The following is a 12,873-nucleotide window of genomic DNA, read 5'->3' as shown; positions in this document are numbered from 1 at the left end:
TGTTGGGTCTTTCTTTTCCCCATGCTGTTACATTTTTTTTTTAGTTCAAGCTCACCTGGCTCCTATCACCTCAGGAGCACCACGTTTTAATTAGCACAGAGCTTTCAGTAAACTGAGCCCCAGAACAGCCTGGAGCAGCTCAGTCTCCCCAGCCAGCAGCTGTGGTGCATCAAGCCCTTCACCCTCAGTTCTGGAGGGTAACTCTCAGCATGGGCAGGAGGTGGACACAGCTTTTCATCCTACTTGGCCCAAATTTGATCTGGAGGGGCAGCAATTAACTATCTTAGGTCTTAAACCTACATCCATCTGTTTTAATTTTGTAAACTAAAGAAAAGGACACAAAGAGACATCATGGCAAGCCCGTGGTGCAAGGATTTCCCAAAATGTACCTTTAATGTGTTTGCATCAGCAGCAAGCAGTCAGTGCTGGTTTTGGCACTGGGAGTTAGATGTGCAGCACTACACATGAAACACCACCACATCATCCTAACCAGCCTCTTATCCCTATGACTAGACAGAGTGAACTAAATGAGCACATATGAAATTAAGTTTTCCATGTTCTGTCACACCTTCAGCTTGCATTATTAGAAAAATGAACTTATGACATGACTATTCAGGTGAATACATTTTCATTGCCAACTGGCAAGAGTTTAAAAACCACGAGAAACTCCCCAGCCCCACAATGAAGTAGTTTACAAAGGATAAGTCACCCAGTGTAACAAAATTGCTGTACAGAAAGCACCTGCTGCCCTTCTGTCCAAAGATTGGGAGCCTAAAGGATGTTTCCACCCTCCAAAGTCACAGCTGTTCAGTTCAGAAGCTCCATCCTGCTCTAGCAAAGGTGTTGCAGAGTAACTTTACCCTGCTGGAGCAGAGGACAAAGCTCAGCAGCTCACACACCTCAGTTCTCCCACTCTATCTCCACGAACTCCAAGGTTGTCTCTTTGCTTCAATAAATTTATCTGCTGTTTTCATGTCAACAGATAAAATACTCTGCTGAGCATATAAAAACTGTTATAAAAAGGCAATCATAAAAGATAAGGTATTGGCAGACATGTTAGCTTTTTTTTTAATAAAAAAAATAGCCAGTATATCTATTTAAATAAGGCTTCTTGTTACAGATTGTTCCAGTTACTGAAGGAAAACAAGGCTTCATGAAAAAACAGTTCCCAATAACCCTTAAACCTCCTGCAAGATGCATTCTTGGGGCAGGAAGTCATTTAGCATGCAGTGAGAAAACAAACCCTGGGGGAAGCTCCCAACACAAAATGCCAGTCTAGTTCCTCTTGCATTATCTTCAAAATCTTAGGAAAAAAACAAAAAAACCCAACAAAATCCCAACCCTTGAAACTAAGTTCTAAAATACACAAAAAACCTTTCATCTGATATTCTTTCCAAAACAAGTATGTACAGCATGTTAATATGCAATATGCAAAAGCTCTGTGTTGCTGTTGGCAACATCTATGCCCTCCCCAACCCTACTGATATTTGTACCTCTACTGAAACACAATTACATCACTAAGCCTGTTTGAAAAAGGGAATTTAATTCACTTCAGAACTTATAAAGTTTTGTGTAGGGGCTCCATTCGTTTGACTCAGGATTGTAGACTTCAAGTGTGTTCAAGAATTCGTTGCCATCAAATCCTCCAACTGCATAAATAGTGTTGGCCACGGTGGTGATGCCAGCATTGCTCCTGGGAGTTGTCATGCTGCCCATCAGCTTCCACTCATTCCTGGAGGGATCATACATCTCCATGCAGCTCACTGCGTGGGACCCATCAAAGCCTCCACCCACAAAGAGTTTTCCTAGTGAAAGGAGACACAAGGATTTCAGCCCTAAGCACGGGGGTGACAGCAAACACAGCCCCCTTCCAGGGAGGAACAAGCCAGCAGGAAGGAACTTCAGGTTCTGGATCAGAAACCTTTGCCTTCATTCAAGTCTAAAGCTACAGCACTGACCTAATTCTTTGACCTTCTCTTGATCATTATTGCTGACTGGAAATTATTTCAAAGTCAAACAGCAGCTGCTGAAGCTGCCTCATGTTTGGGAAAGAGGCAGCAGGGAGTGCCCCTAAAGTAGGTTTTTTGTTTTGCTTTTTCTTTTCTATTGGAGGCACAACCAGGTTCTTCTGGTACCATCTCCTCCCTGCTTTGTGTCCTACTTGCACTGTAGCTCAGCATGACAGCTCTATGGAGCACAAGCAGCTGCAGAAGCCACACAGCATCCTACCATCATGAACAGCCACTCCAGCTCCCCGCCGAGCCACGTTCATGGGTGCAATCAGAGTCCAGGTGTTGTTCTCTGGGTTGTACCTCTCCACACTGCTCAGACAGTTCCAGGACTCTGCTCCTCCAATGATATACAAATATCCCCCCAGCTCACACACCGCAGACTGGTGTCTCCCTGCAACCAAGGCCAGCAGTTACAGCCCTGCACAGACACCATGCTGTAACTCTGTGCCACAGCAGATGAAATTTAAAACACCTTTTTTCTTGGGTTTGCTTTTAAACATGCAGTTTTGCCCTTGCCCCTCCCTCCCAAAGCACACAGCAAACTTACGGATATTAAGGGGAGCACAGCTTGTCCAAGATTTTGTTATGGGATCAAACACATCACAGTTTTTAAGTCCCTTTTGGCCATAAGGATCTGAACCACCAACAATGTACAGTTTACCATTCAGGGCACATACTCCTATTCACAGAGCAAAGAATAACAAGTAAGCTCATGAATGAAGGATTTTAAATGAACCCAGCAGTCAGCCCAGTGCAGATGTGTTACCTGCATTGCAGCGATTGGTTCTCAGTTCAGGAACAGGAGTCCAGTCATCAATTTCTGGCTCATACATTTCTCCACAGCTCAAGTCATCTGAGTGACCATTTGACCCACCCACGACATAAAGCTGCCCCTAAAATGAAAGAATCCACATGTAAGTACACAACAGTTCTAACCAGCAGCACTTCAGTAACCGTGTAGCAATTAAACAGCAACTTCTGCCATTTTGTAAAACACGCCCCGTTGGTCCTGTTTACATTCAGTTCCTGACATACATTCCATCTGATTCCCACCCAGTACACACCATTAACACTGCCATCTGGAACCGAGCTCTTGGTGTTCTCATTGGAGCAATGAACGTCCACGTGTCCTTTTGTGGATCGTAGCACTCCACGGTGCGCAGACACTCCTCCCTGTTGTAGCCACCTGAAAGGTCCAAGGGGAGGTTTTCAGAGCCCAAACGCTGTAATGTTTAACAACTCCGACACAAAGTGAAGCAGCCACTGCCCTCTCCTCCCCCCCAGCCCCAAGTTATTTAAGGAATTGTTAGAAGTTAGTAAAGGAATTGTTACAGTTTCTGTTACCCGCAGCAATGAGCTTGCCATTCAGCTCGGCAGTGCCCAGCCCAGACCGAGCATACTGCATTGGTGACATTGGCTTCTCGATGATGTCATTTGGCTGCAGCTCAAAGCTCAGACTCTTCAGCAGCCGTGGTGTGGTGGTGGGAGAGCTCTGGGGGCTGTTCCGTCCGTGCAGGAAGATCACGCAGAGCACCCCATCCAGGACAGCGAGACACAGGTAGGTGTTACCTGGCAGCAGGAGAGAAGGAGAGGCCACCACTGTAACACAACTTGAGGTGAATTTAAAGGAAAAGCTGAGCTTTTCTGCTTTTGTTTCTCTCCTTTCTAAGTGTGGAATTTTTTATGGTTAGTGTGGTTTTTTCTGGTTAGTGGTTCTAAGCGGCAGCCCAGCTACTGAGAAATATGAGGTTTAGATAATGAATGCAGTGCTCAAAGGACTCAAGGCAGCAATCTAAAAGATGTGCCAGGAGACTGAGTGTCTTGGCACACACACACAGCAAGTAGCTCTGTTAATTAATTAGAGACTGGCTGTCTCCTCCTTAGGACATTCTGGATAGGTTATACACACGGTGGGATGTGGGACGTCCCTGTTCGTAAGGAATTGAGATGTAAATTATCCCAGTTATGTTAGAAACATCCCACAAGTTACTGGGCAACTTACTTGATCTCTTTCATCAGTGAGAAAAACCACTGGTGCATTTCTTACAGATGCTGAAGGAAGTCCCAGGGAGCAGAAAGCAGGAGCTACACAATACCAGACACATCTTTCAGACAAACCCTGCTGCAGTTACTCACTTGATGTTTTCTCTGAAGCAATGATTTTCCACTCATGTTTAGGGCTCTGAAGAGCAGCATTTGGAGAAAGACTTCCAGAGGAGCTGCTACTGATCTGCTTGTGATCATTCTCACGTGGTGGCTTCTTCTGCAAAATCAAAAGGCATCTACAGAAACCTAGCCAGAGACTACAGCTCCTTCTACCTGTGCTTCTCTGAGCTATTATGTTACTGTTTGAGAGAATGCTTTGTCTACCACCACTGCAGAGCAGCATTTACAGCATACCTCAAGTTTTCAACAGAATATCTTGCCTACTCAGCAACAGTGGCCTTGATACTTATTTCATCCTCTCACTGCACCTTTATACTGCTGGTGTCTGACTGGAAATCAGCTCCAGTTCCCAGAAGAGAGAATGTGACCAGCAGGATTTAAAAATCCACGGTAAAATCCACATCCATTTGGAGAGAACTGACCTACAAAGAAAAAGCCTCATTCCCAAGCTCTGCTTGTAGAACTGGAGGTCATTATATGATATTTGGAAGTGAATTAACTACTCTTTTCATTCCCTGAAGACAAATTAATCTCACTTCAGTTCCTCTCTGTACTTGGATTAGCAGTTTCTTGGATTTCACTCCCTTGATACTTCCCGCTAGCAGGAGATTTCTGCTTTCTTTTCTTCAAATAAATTTTACTGAAGCTTCCACTATTTTGCTCGATTAAAAAAACCCCCAAAATTTCAGACTATACCTAACAGTTGGGTCAGGTTATTCAAGCTTTTTCTAAACTGTAAAAACCAAAACCAAGAAGTTAGCATCATGTCTATCCTGTTTAGCAGCATTTTTCTGACCACAGCACCAAGTCTGCAATGCTTGCCCAGTTCCAGAGTCCCAGCTCTGTGGAAACTGTCACAAGGCCTCTGAAAAACATCATCCAACTCATGGATAACTTCACACAGAGTTTGACAGCTACACTCAGCTCAGCATCCAAACCAATTCAATTATGGATGGCTTCTTCATTAGTTCTGAACCTTCATCCAATTAAGAGCTTATTCTCTTATCCTTAAATTGCGTTGACAGTCACAGAAATTACAAACTTTCACAATTCAAAAAATTAGTATTTTCTAAGGACTGTCATCCATGGGTTTCTGATTTTGATTCTCCTAACTATCCACAATTTCTAAAGTTGCCAATTCTTACTACCAGAAAGGATTTTAAAAAAAGAAGAAAGTTGAGGACACTTGACCTTATTTCTCAAAATGAACGTCCTGAAAATTCACCTCTTTACAGGTGAATTACAGGTGAATCTTCACACAAATTACAGGTGGAGTCCAAAGATGATGAAATTTGTGAAGGCTTACTAAAAACAACTAAGAAACTGGAAAATTATCTGGCTTTTTGTTTTCACTTCACTTCTAAAATCCATGTTCCAGGGTGGAAAGTGTTTTACATACACATTACCTAGAAATTTCAAGTGTACTTTCAAGTCAGCACATTCCACTATTATGACTTAAAATATTAAAATATATTTGCTTTTAACTAAGTGAATATAAATCCCCTCAGTTTGTATAAAGCAAATGATAATTTACATCTCTTATCCCCTGCTCATTCTTTGTTTCTTCAACACCCTCCATTGTGCTAAGCTATGTATTTCCCAAAAGTTGAGATTATTGTAAGTGGCAAAAACTAAGAAAAAAAATAATTAAGAAGTCATCTCAAAAAGGAGAAGTCTGATTTGTACACAGTCAAGACATGGGCTGTCTCTAGATGTGAAATAACCTAGTGCTTTTTTTTCATCTTTTGCACATTACTAGTGCTACTGAACAATAGAAACAGAAGCTGACAGCTGAAGGATTAGAACTTATGTCTGGAATCTTTTTCTGTGCCAAAAGTTAACAAGAGGCATACACCACTGTCCAATGCAAGCCAAGCAGTCCACAATTCTTTCACAGTCTCCTGAATATCTCTGCACAGCCAGAGCTGACCTGCTACAGGTGGCTGCTTTTCTGCCTGTCCTAACAGTCTGGGAATTGTTTTGAAGTCAAACCTAAAATATCCCATTTTGCAAAGGGTTAGAGTCAATCTGCCAGAAAAAAAAAAGAAAAAAAAAGACTGAGTCATCTCCTCCAGCAGCTTCAAGAAAGACCTTCTTGTTACATATTTCTTCATTACAGCTATGGCTGCTTTCTCTGCTGCAGTACACAAGGTGTGCTGTGAACTGTTCCAAGTCTACCTGGGGTTACCTGAGGCTGTCTGCAATTTGTACCTGCACAAACTGAATGTGGTCATCCTCACTGCCATACACCTCAGCCTGTCCATCTAGCAGATTTCCATCAAGCAGCTTGTGATCAGCTGAGTAGTACAGCGTTTGAACCTGCAAAAACAACAACAGAATACCCATGTGGCTACCAGCTCCAGTGCTCCTCAGCTACAGGTAGAGTTACAAAAGGCAGGAGCCAGCATACTTCTTGTCATCCCATCTCAATCTAGCAGAATGACAAAACTAAAAGGAAGCAGATGTCATGGTGGCACTCTTCAAATACGGGGTGAAGGCTCCTTACTTTCTCAGCTTGAGAGAAATCTTCGTTTTCCAAGGGCTTCTACTGTTTTTCCAGCACAGAAACATTAGACAAGCAAGAGGCACATTAATTTGCAGAATTACACAGATTCAGTCTCATGCAAGCATTTTCGTTATTCCCGCAAACAAGTTTTCTGCTTTGAGAAATACACAGATTTATCTTGATCAAAAAAGTTAGAGAAGTCAACAGTGGACTCTAAAAGAAAGGTATGGGGATGAGGGAAGACAACACAAAATTGCAGTTCCGGAGGAAACTGCTGCCCACAACTAAACACCAGATGCAACTGCTTCAGTGAAATGCATCTGAATTTCAACACGATCAAAGCTTTTAAAATTAGCCATTCCAAAAGGAGATACACACTTAAGAATACATGACAGCATCAACATCCACTTTTGCCTATACAAGTGTTTGAGGAGACCTCATCCTCGTAACAACAAACTGGGAAAAAACGTTGATCTTTCACGGGCTTTTTGTTAAAAGTCAATTTTCTCCAGCCAATTGAAAATTTAGCTTCCCCACTAACTTTTCCATTCAATACTGCCCAGTATTAGTATTCACCAGTAAAGCCATTTAATAACACACAACTTTTAAAAGAACGTATCCTGTAAAGGAGTAAGTAAACACCATTAAATCATCATCATCGTTCTCTGCCCACAGCGGATTTTCTTAGGAGAACTGGGGCAGGACTGCTGCTTCTGTACGTGTCAATACACTTGAGGTTTCTTCTTGGTTCTTCAGCCTTGGTATCCTAGTTTTGTTAATAAACCTATGGGGAGATAAATCAACGGGGAGGAACAACCATTAGAAGCTTTTACCTACTTTGCATTTACAAGCAAAAACCTGCAAAAGGAAAACATCAAGAATCTAAGGCAAGTTTTTAGTACCACCTCCCCAACTCTAAAGCAAGGTACACGCCACTCTGAGGTTACTGTACAGCATGTAGTGAGCAAAAAAAAAAGGAAAGCAGAAGACCAGACTGAACAGTTCATTCAGCTCACCTGAACACCCCCCCAGTTTCTCAGCTTAGGGGTACCTACAGTAAAATTTAAATTCTTTAGGGTCACAGTTAAAAAAGTGAAAAAAAAAAAAATTAAAAGGAAAAGGGATTGTCCTTCACATCGAGTTTTTTTTTTAAAAAAACAAAACAAAACAAAAATCATGTTTAATCCCATTTTCTTAAAGACTAACCTCTTCCATTAGATCTTCCAGGCTGCCTCCATTCTCCCAGATGCTGCGCTGTACCCAGTTGATTACCTTTGTGTACAGTTTGCCATTGCTGGGTAGGCCAATATTGTCTTCCAGCATTACTTCAAGCTTGAATTAAAAGAGGAAAGAACCCTTTACTGTATAGGTATTACCCTTGTATTTGCAGCACTCTGAACATTATGGTTTTTTACTCTACAGCAGTGCTAGAAAACACCCTCCACAAGGAGTTTTCAGCCTGTGCCACTGAAATGAGGAAGCATATTTAAGTACAATTGCAATTATCTGTCATGCTTAGAAAGAATGATAGTATATATTCTATACTGTGAAGGTTCACAGTAGCATGAACACAACACAGAATTTTCAGCCTGTTGGTAAAAGTCGGTACAGCGAATACTCCCCAAATGGAAGCCAGAATAGTTGTTCCTTGGGTTGTTTTTTGGAAATGATGTACCAGAACTAAATCTACAAACTTAAGCTAACCTTTAACCGTGGAAGTTTGAGAAATTCTTCCTGTTCTGAAATCCTTAAGAGATGTTCCTGAATGTAGCCATCAATCTTGTTCAACAGACGTGAATCTGCCATGCAGCTTGCGAAGTTCCGGTAAGAGATGCAGCTCTGAACATCCATCTTGGAGAGCAAATAGTCACCACAAACCTTTTAAGAAAAAAGGTAGCATGCAGTTCACAAGTAGACAAGGTTTTTATAGATTTAAATTATCCGTCCCAACATACAGCAACAGCTTTTTTCTAGCAGCAGAACAGTGTCTGTTGTCATTCCCCCCGTGCTAGAGCTGCAAGTGAAGTGTTGCCTTCCACAGGAATTGTTAGATTTTGAAAGTCACACCCACTCAAAAACTCCAGATACACACTGACCCCTTCAAAATTGCAACTTATCTGCAGTCAACTAAAGGTCAGAATCCCCGTTCCCCTGGCAAAGATAACCCTTTTTGTGTCAAAGAGTATTTCTGACTTCAAGCTCTACCAAACGCATGTTCAGGTGTTTGTGGATTCCTCTTTTTTCAGATACCACTGCCAGGGCTACAGGTTACATAATGCCCCCCAAAGCAACCAAGGACACAACATGGAGGTAAGGAAACAGCTGTCATTTCATAGGTTTTGCTTATGTGAATGCACAAATACAAAAATTTAACTTCACAGAACCCTTGAGCACAAAGATAACACAAGTAGAAGCAACACATATCACTCAAATCAATACAATGCTGATGAGCATCTAAATAAGTACTTTTTCCACAGAATTATTTTTTTTTTCCTCACTAACACCAAAAAAACCTGTCAGCCTGGCAAAGCAGAATGGACTGTTGGAAGAGCTGAGAACTGTACCTGCTTTACTCTCTCCATCTTCAACTTCTTTGCTGCAGAGTACACATCTTTCACCAATTCTTTATCAGCTTTTAACCTATTAAAGAAGGAAATTTATCTTCGTTATTTTGATTTTTTTTTTTAAATTAAAATCTGTTCTCTCTAGTTTCTGTGAAAACTACTTACTGAGCAGTATAAGCATAATTCAGCAGAACTTCAACAGCTTCTGGATTGAGATCATCAAATTTAACATGGGAAACTCCATGAGAATCACTGTCGCTGTTGAAGATTTCAAAGAGGTAGGGACTGCAGCAAGCAAGCACAGCTCGGTGTGCCAGCATCTCATGTCCACATACCTTGATTTAAAACACAAAAAAGATCCCCACAGACTGGTAAGAATTTTTTTTAAGTATGTTTTTATTATAATAGTCAACAGCCCTACCCAAGTGAACATCACAGTTCAAATCAATTTTTCAACTCAAGACGGTCTCCAGTTTATGTCAGTTGAAAAAAACGGTAGCATGTCTGATTAGAAAAAAAAAGTTGGCATTTCTCAGAAAAAAAATGGTTGTAGAAATCTTGTGCCTTACAATCAGGGAGGCACACAGTGTAACAAAAAAACTCCCACACCCAGCCAGAAAGTTACCTGGAGACGGACATCGCAGAACTGACCGCTCTTCCGTAAGGCGTTTAGTTTGGCAACAGATGACTCGATGAAGTTTTCATCTTCAAACATCAAATATCCATTAGGAATCATCTTGGAGTTGGTCTGGCTGAAAACAGGATGTATGAAGTTTAGAGATGCAGCATTTTACTTCAGTGCAGAAGTATTATTAACACGTTGTCTGCAAGCATTCGGGGAGAACTTAGAACTAATCAAAGAAAAGCCTAAAGGGTACTCACTGATGAGTCCACGTGGCCAACAATCCTGTGATTGAAAATTTTCAAGGAGTGAGGCCACAAATTCTAACTCATCAGCATCACTTCTGTGGGTACCAACTTCACAACTCCATGCAGAAGCTGTATTAGCTCCACAGAAGCAAGTGGGAGACCACAAGAAGCTTTATTTCCCCTGGTAAAAATCAGCTTTGCTACCTATTTTCTGCTCACTGCCTGAAATCTGTCATAACTGGTCAGTTTCATTTTTGCATAGGTCCAAAAGCCAGTTATTGAAAAATAATAACTGAGAATTTAAAGTAAATAGTGAGGTAGAAGAATAGAATAGCTGTAGAAACATTTTTTGTTTGTTTAGTTTTCTAAATATTGACTTAATTACAGACAGAATTAAACACATTGTGAACAATGACCGTGTACTGTAAGTCATCACAAAGCTAAACAACTTCCCCTGAAGATCTTGGTCATGTACAAACACACTGCCTCAGGTAACTTAGACCAAGACTGGAAAAAGGAGTTCAGGAAATTACCTTTTTCCTTTGGATTTTATAAATCATTTAACTGATTCCTTTTTTTTTTTTTCTAAGCACTTTTAGGAAAAGCCCACTTTACAAATAGGGAGATCATTAACTAAATCGTGACCCTAATGTGACTTAGGGAATTTGAAATATTAATTAATATATGTGGAATTCAAATTTGTAAATTTGAGCTGATAACATATGCAAAAATACACTTCCCTCAACAACTTCAGAGGAAAGAATGTGTAGAATGCTAATATTACCAGCAACAATTTATATTTCCATCTTAAGTTTAGGAAAGTTCCCAAAGAAGACTCCCAAAACAGAACAAGTGGGTAGCAAAAATCAGTACTAAAAATAGCAAGCCCCCAAAATTATAGCCTTAGCCTGTTTATCTTAAATTCACTGATTACTGAAAGCATTTGACCCTAAACTGGCAACAAAAATCTTAACTTACAAAGATTTTTATCTACTTGCATACACTTTGTTCTGATTTATGAAAAAGAAGAAAAAAAAAAGACAGCAAGGTTTTAAAGTCACAGATTTTTAGCAAAAGTATTTATTAACATAACTATTAACTGTTAACATATTACAGTTAACAGTGTTAACTTACCTAGCAAATATATTACTGTAAATTTTAACTGGGAGATCTTAAAATAATCCAATGGTTATCACTGTGTTGAAACAGAGCTCTTCAGTTTCTTTTGACAGGGAAGATGTTTGTTGGCCTGCAAAAGCAAAGGTGTCTTTGCAGCTGCAATATGGATTCCAAAACTATCAGGCTTGAAGATGATGTAACCAAGTCCTTAAGAGCTATAGACATGAATTTCTTCTGTGATAATCATGCATCATAACCTGCAATAAAGGAAAAGTTTTCAGGTAAGGAAAATATTTAATACCAGTATGTATCTCATATTAACCTTTAATAAAAGTAGAAGTTCCTGACCAAAACAAGTTTTTCTTCACAGAAAGCAAGCAACCTGGAAGCTTCTACTAAAATAGTTCAATATATTCTTTTGCTTAATGAGAGGTCAGCCACATCACTTTTTATACTCAGGGAGACAAGTGGCTAAATTAGTGCTTAGAAAAAAAGGCAGAATAGCTAAATCCCATTTTTAGGTTATTCCTCACCAACTTGAACCTTCAACACTTCCCACATCTAGATCATTCTTGCTTAAACAAGTAGACAGCTCTTAAGTTAACACAGCAAAAATGACTAATTTTAAAAAAAAAAAAAAAAAAGCAAACAGTCCACATGCCTCCTACCTTTTGCTTTTCCTGTACTCATCTACTTATATCCTTCTTCCACTGCATGCCTAAAATGGTCTGAAGATGAATTAAGGACAAGTCTGAAACGACTGAGCATGACTCCAGTACTTCCAAAAATACTGTAAGGCCAGAAATTGCTATTTCGATTATAACTTTCCTAGATGAAAAGTCTGTTTGTTACCCTGTGAGCAGAATCTGCTAAGTCCTGGTGAAGTTCTGCCCTGGAAGTGCTGGCCGGGCAGCTTTGTGGGGATGTTGCAGGTGAGCGAGCTGTTTATGCAGGGTTTTTCGTGGGAGGGGAGAAAAGGAGGAGGAGGAGCAGCAGCAGGAACAGGCAGAGAACTCCCACTCTGGAACTTTCCATGACCCTGATGCCACCTCAGGAAAACACTTCGGCTACTTGAGTTTCCCACTGCAGTTCCAAAACTATATTTGTGTCTACAAATTAAATGCCACACTGGGAATCAGGTTTCCTGGAAATAGGTGCAGCCCACTTCTCCTCCTCAGAAATTCAGTCACCTATGGTGCAGACAAGAGAGCCTCATGACCCCACTTCCACTGGGATCCCACTGGGATTATTTTGGGAGGAACTCTACCTCCCCTGGCCTCTAAGAAGCTCATCAGCCAGAACTAAGGTCAATTCCTAAGAGCAGCAGGGGGCATTATCCCACAACTTAGCATCACCACAGGAAAACTCCAGCATCAACAGCTCCCTGCAACCCTGAAGATGGGATACTGCAGCCAGCAGATAACCAGGCAGAAAGAATTAATATTAATTAAGTTTGGCTACTAAAACAGGCACAAACACATGTATCAAGAAGGAAGCAAATGCCCCAGACCAGGAATGGTGGCTGACTGGAACACAGTACCCCCTGATGCAGGGAGGGGGCTGCAGGAACAGAACCCCAGGGACTAGAACTTTCTACACTGTAAAGCTAGGAAAAAATCTCCACAGGGTTAGTGTA

General features: G+C 40.9%; 1 protein-coding gene across 1 annotated transcript; it reads right to left on the bottom strand.

Annotated features, from left to right (window-relative positions):
- Positions 1 to 362: 362 nt before the first annotated feature.
- IVNS1ABP (influenza virus NS1A binding protein) lies at positions 363 to 9,984 on the bottom strand. Its single transcript, XM_071751313.1, has 13 exons — positions 9,874 to 9,984; positions 9,414 to 9,583; positions 9,249 to 9,324; positions 8,389 to 8,562; positions 7,891 to 8,016; positions 6,390 to 6,497; positions 4,149 to 4,275; positions 3,357 to 3,581; positions 3,077 to 3,198; positions 2,779 to 2,905; positions 2,560 to 2,691; positions 2,230 to 2,403; positions 363 to 1,805 (listed from the first exon to the last, which is right to left on the bottom strand). Exons 1-13 carry the CDS (start codon positions 9,982 to 9,984, stop codon positions 1,552 to 1,554), a joined length of 1,926 nt encoding a protein of 641 aa, XP_071607414.1. The 3' UTR covers positions 363 to 1,551.
- Between the last annotated feature and the right edge of the window lie 2,889 nt (positions 9,985 to 12,873).

This window comes from Heliangelus exortis, chromosome 8 (assembly GCF_036169615.1).
Source record: "Heliangelus exortis chromosome 8, bHelExo1.hap1, whole genome shotgun sequence".
Taxonomy (NCBI): domain Eukaryota; kingdom Metazoa; phylum Chordata; class Aves; order Apodiformes; family Trochilidae; genus Heliangelus; species Heliangelus exortis.
This window is presented reverse-complemented; position numbering and strand designations above follow the sequence as displayed.

Excerpts from the sequence above, each read along its gene's own strand:
- IVNS1ABP (XM_071751313.1), bottom strand. The coding sequence starts at position 9,984 with ATGATTCCTAATGGATATTTGATGTTTGAAGATGAAAACTTCATCGAG. Across the intron at positions 8,563-9,248 it reads AGATGGAGAGAGTAAAGCAG|GTTTGTGGTGACTATTTGCT; the intron begins GTACAGTTCTCA and ends TTTTCTTAAAAG. Across the intron at positions 2,404-2,559 it reads CTGTGCTCCCCTTAATATCC|GGAGACACCAGTCTGCGGTG; the intron begins GTAAGTTTGCTG and ends CCTTGGTTGCAG.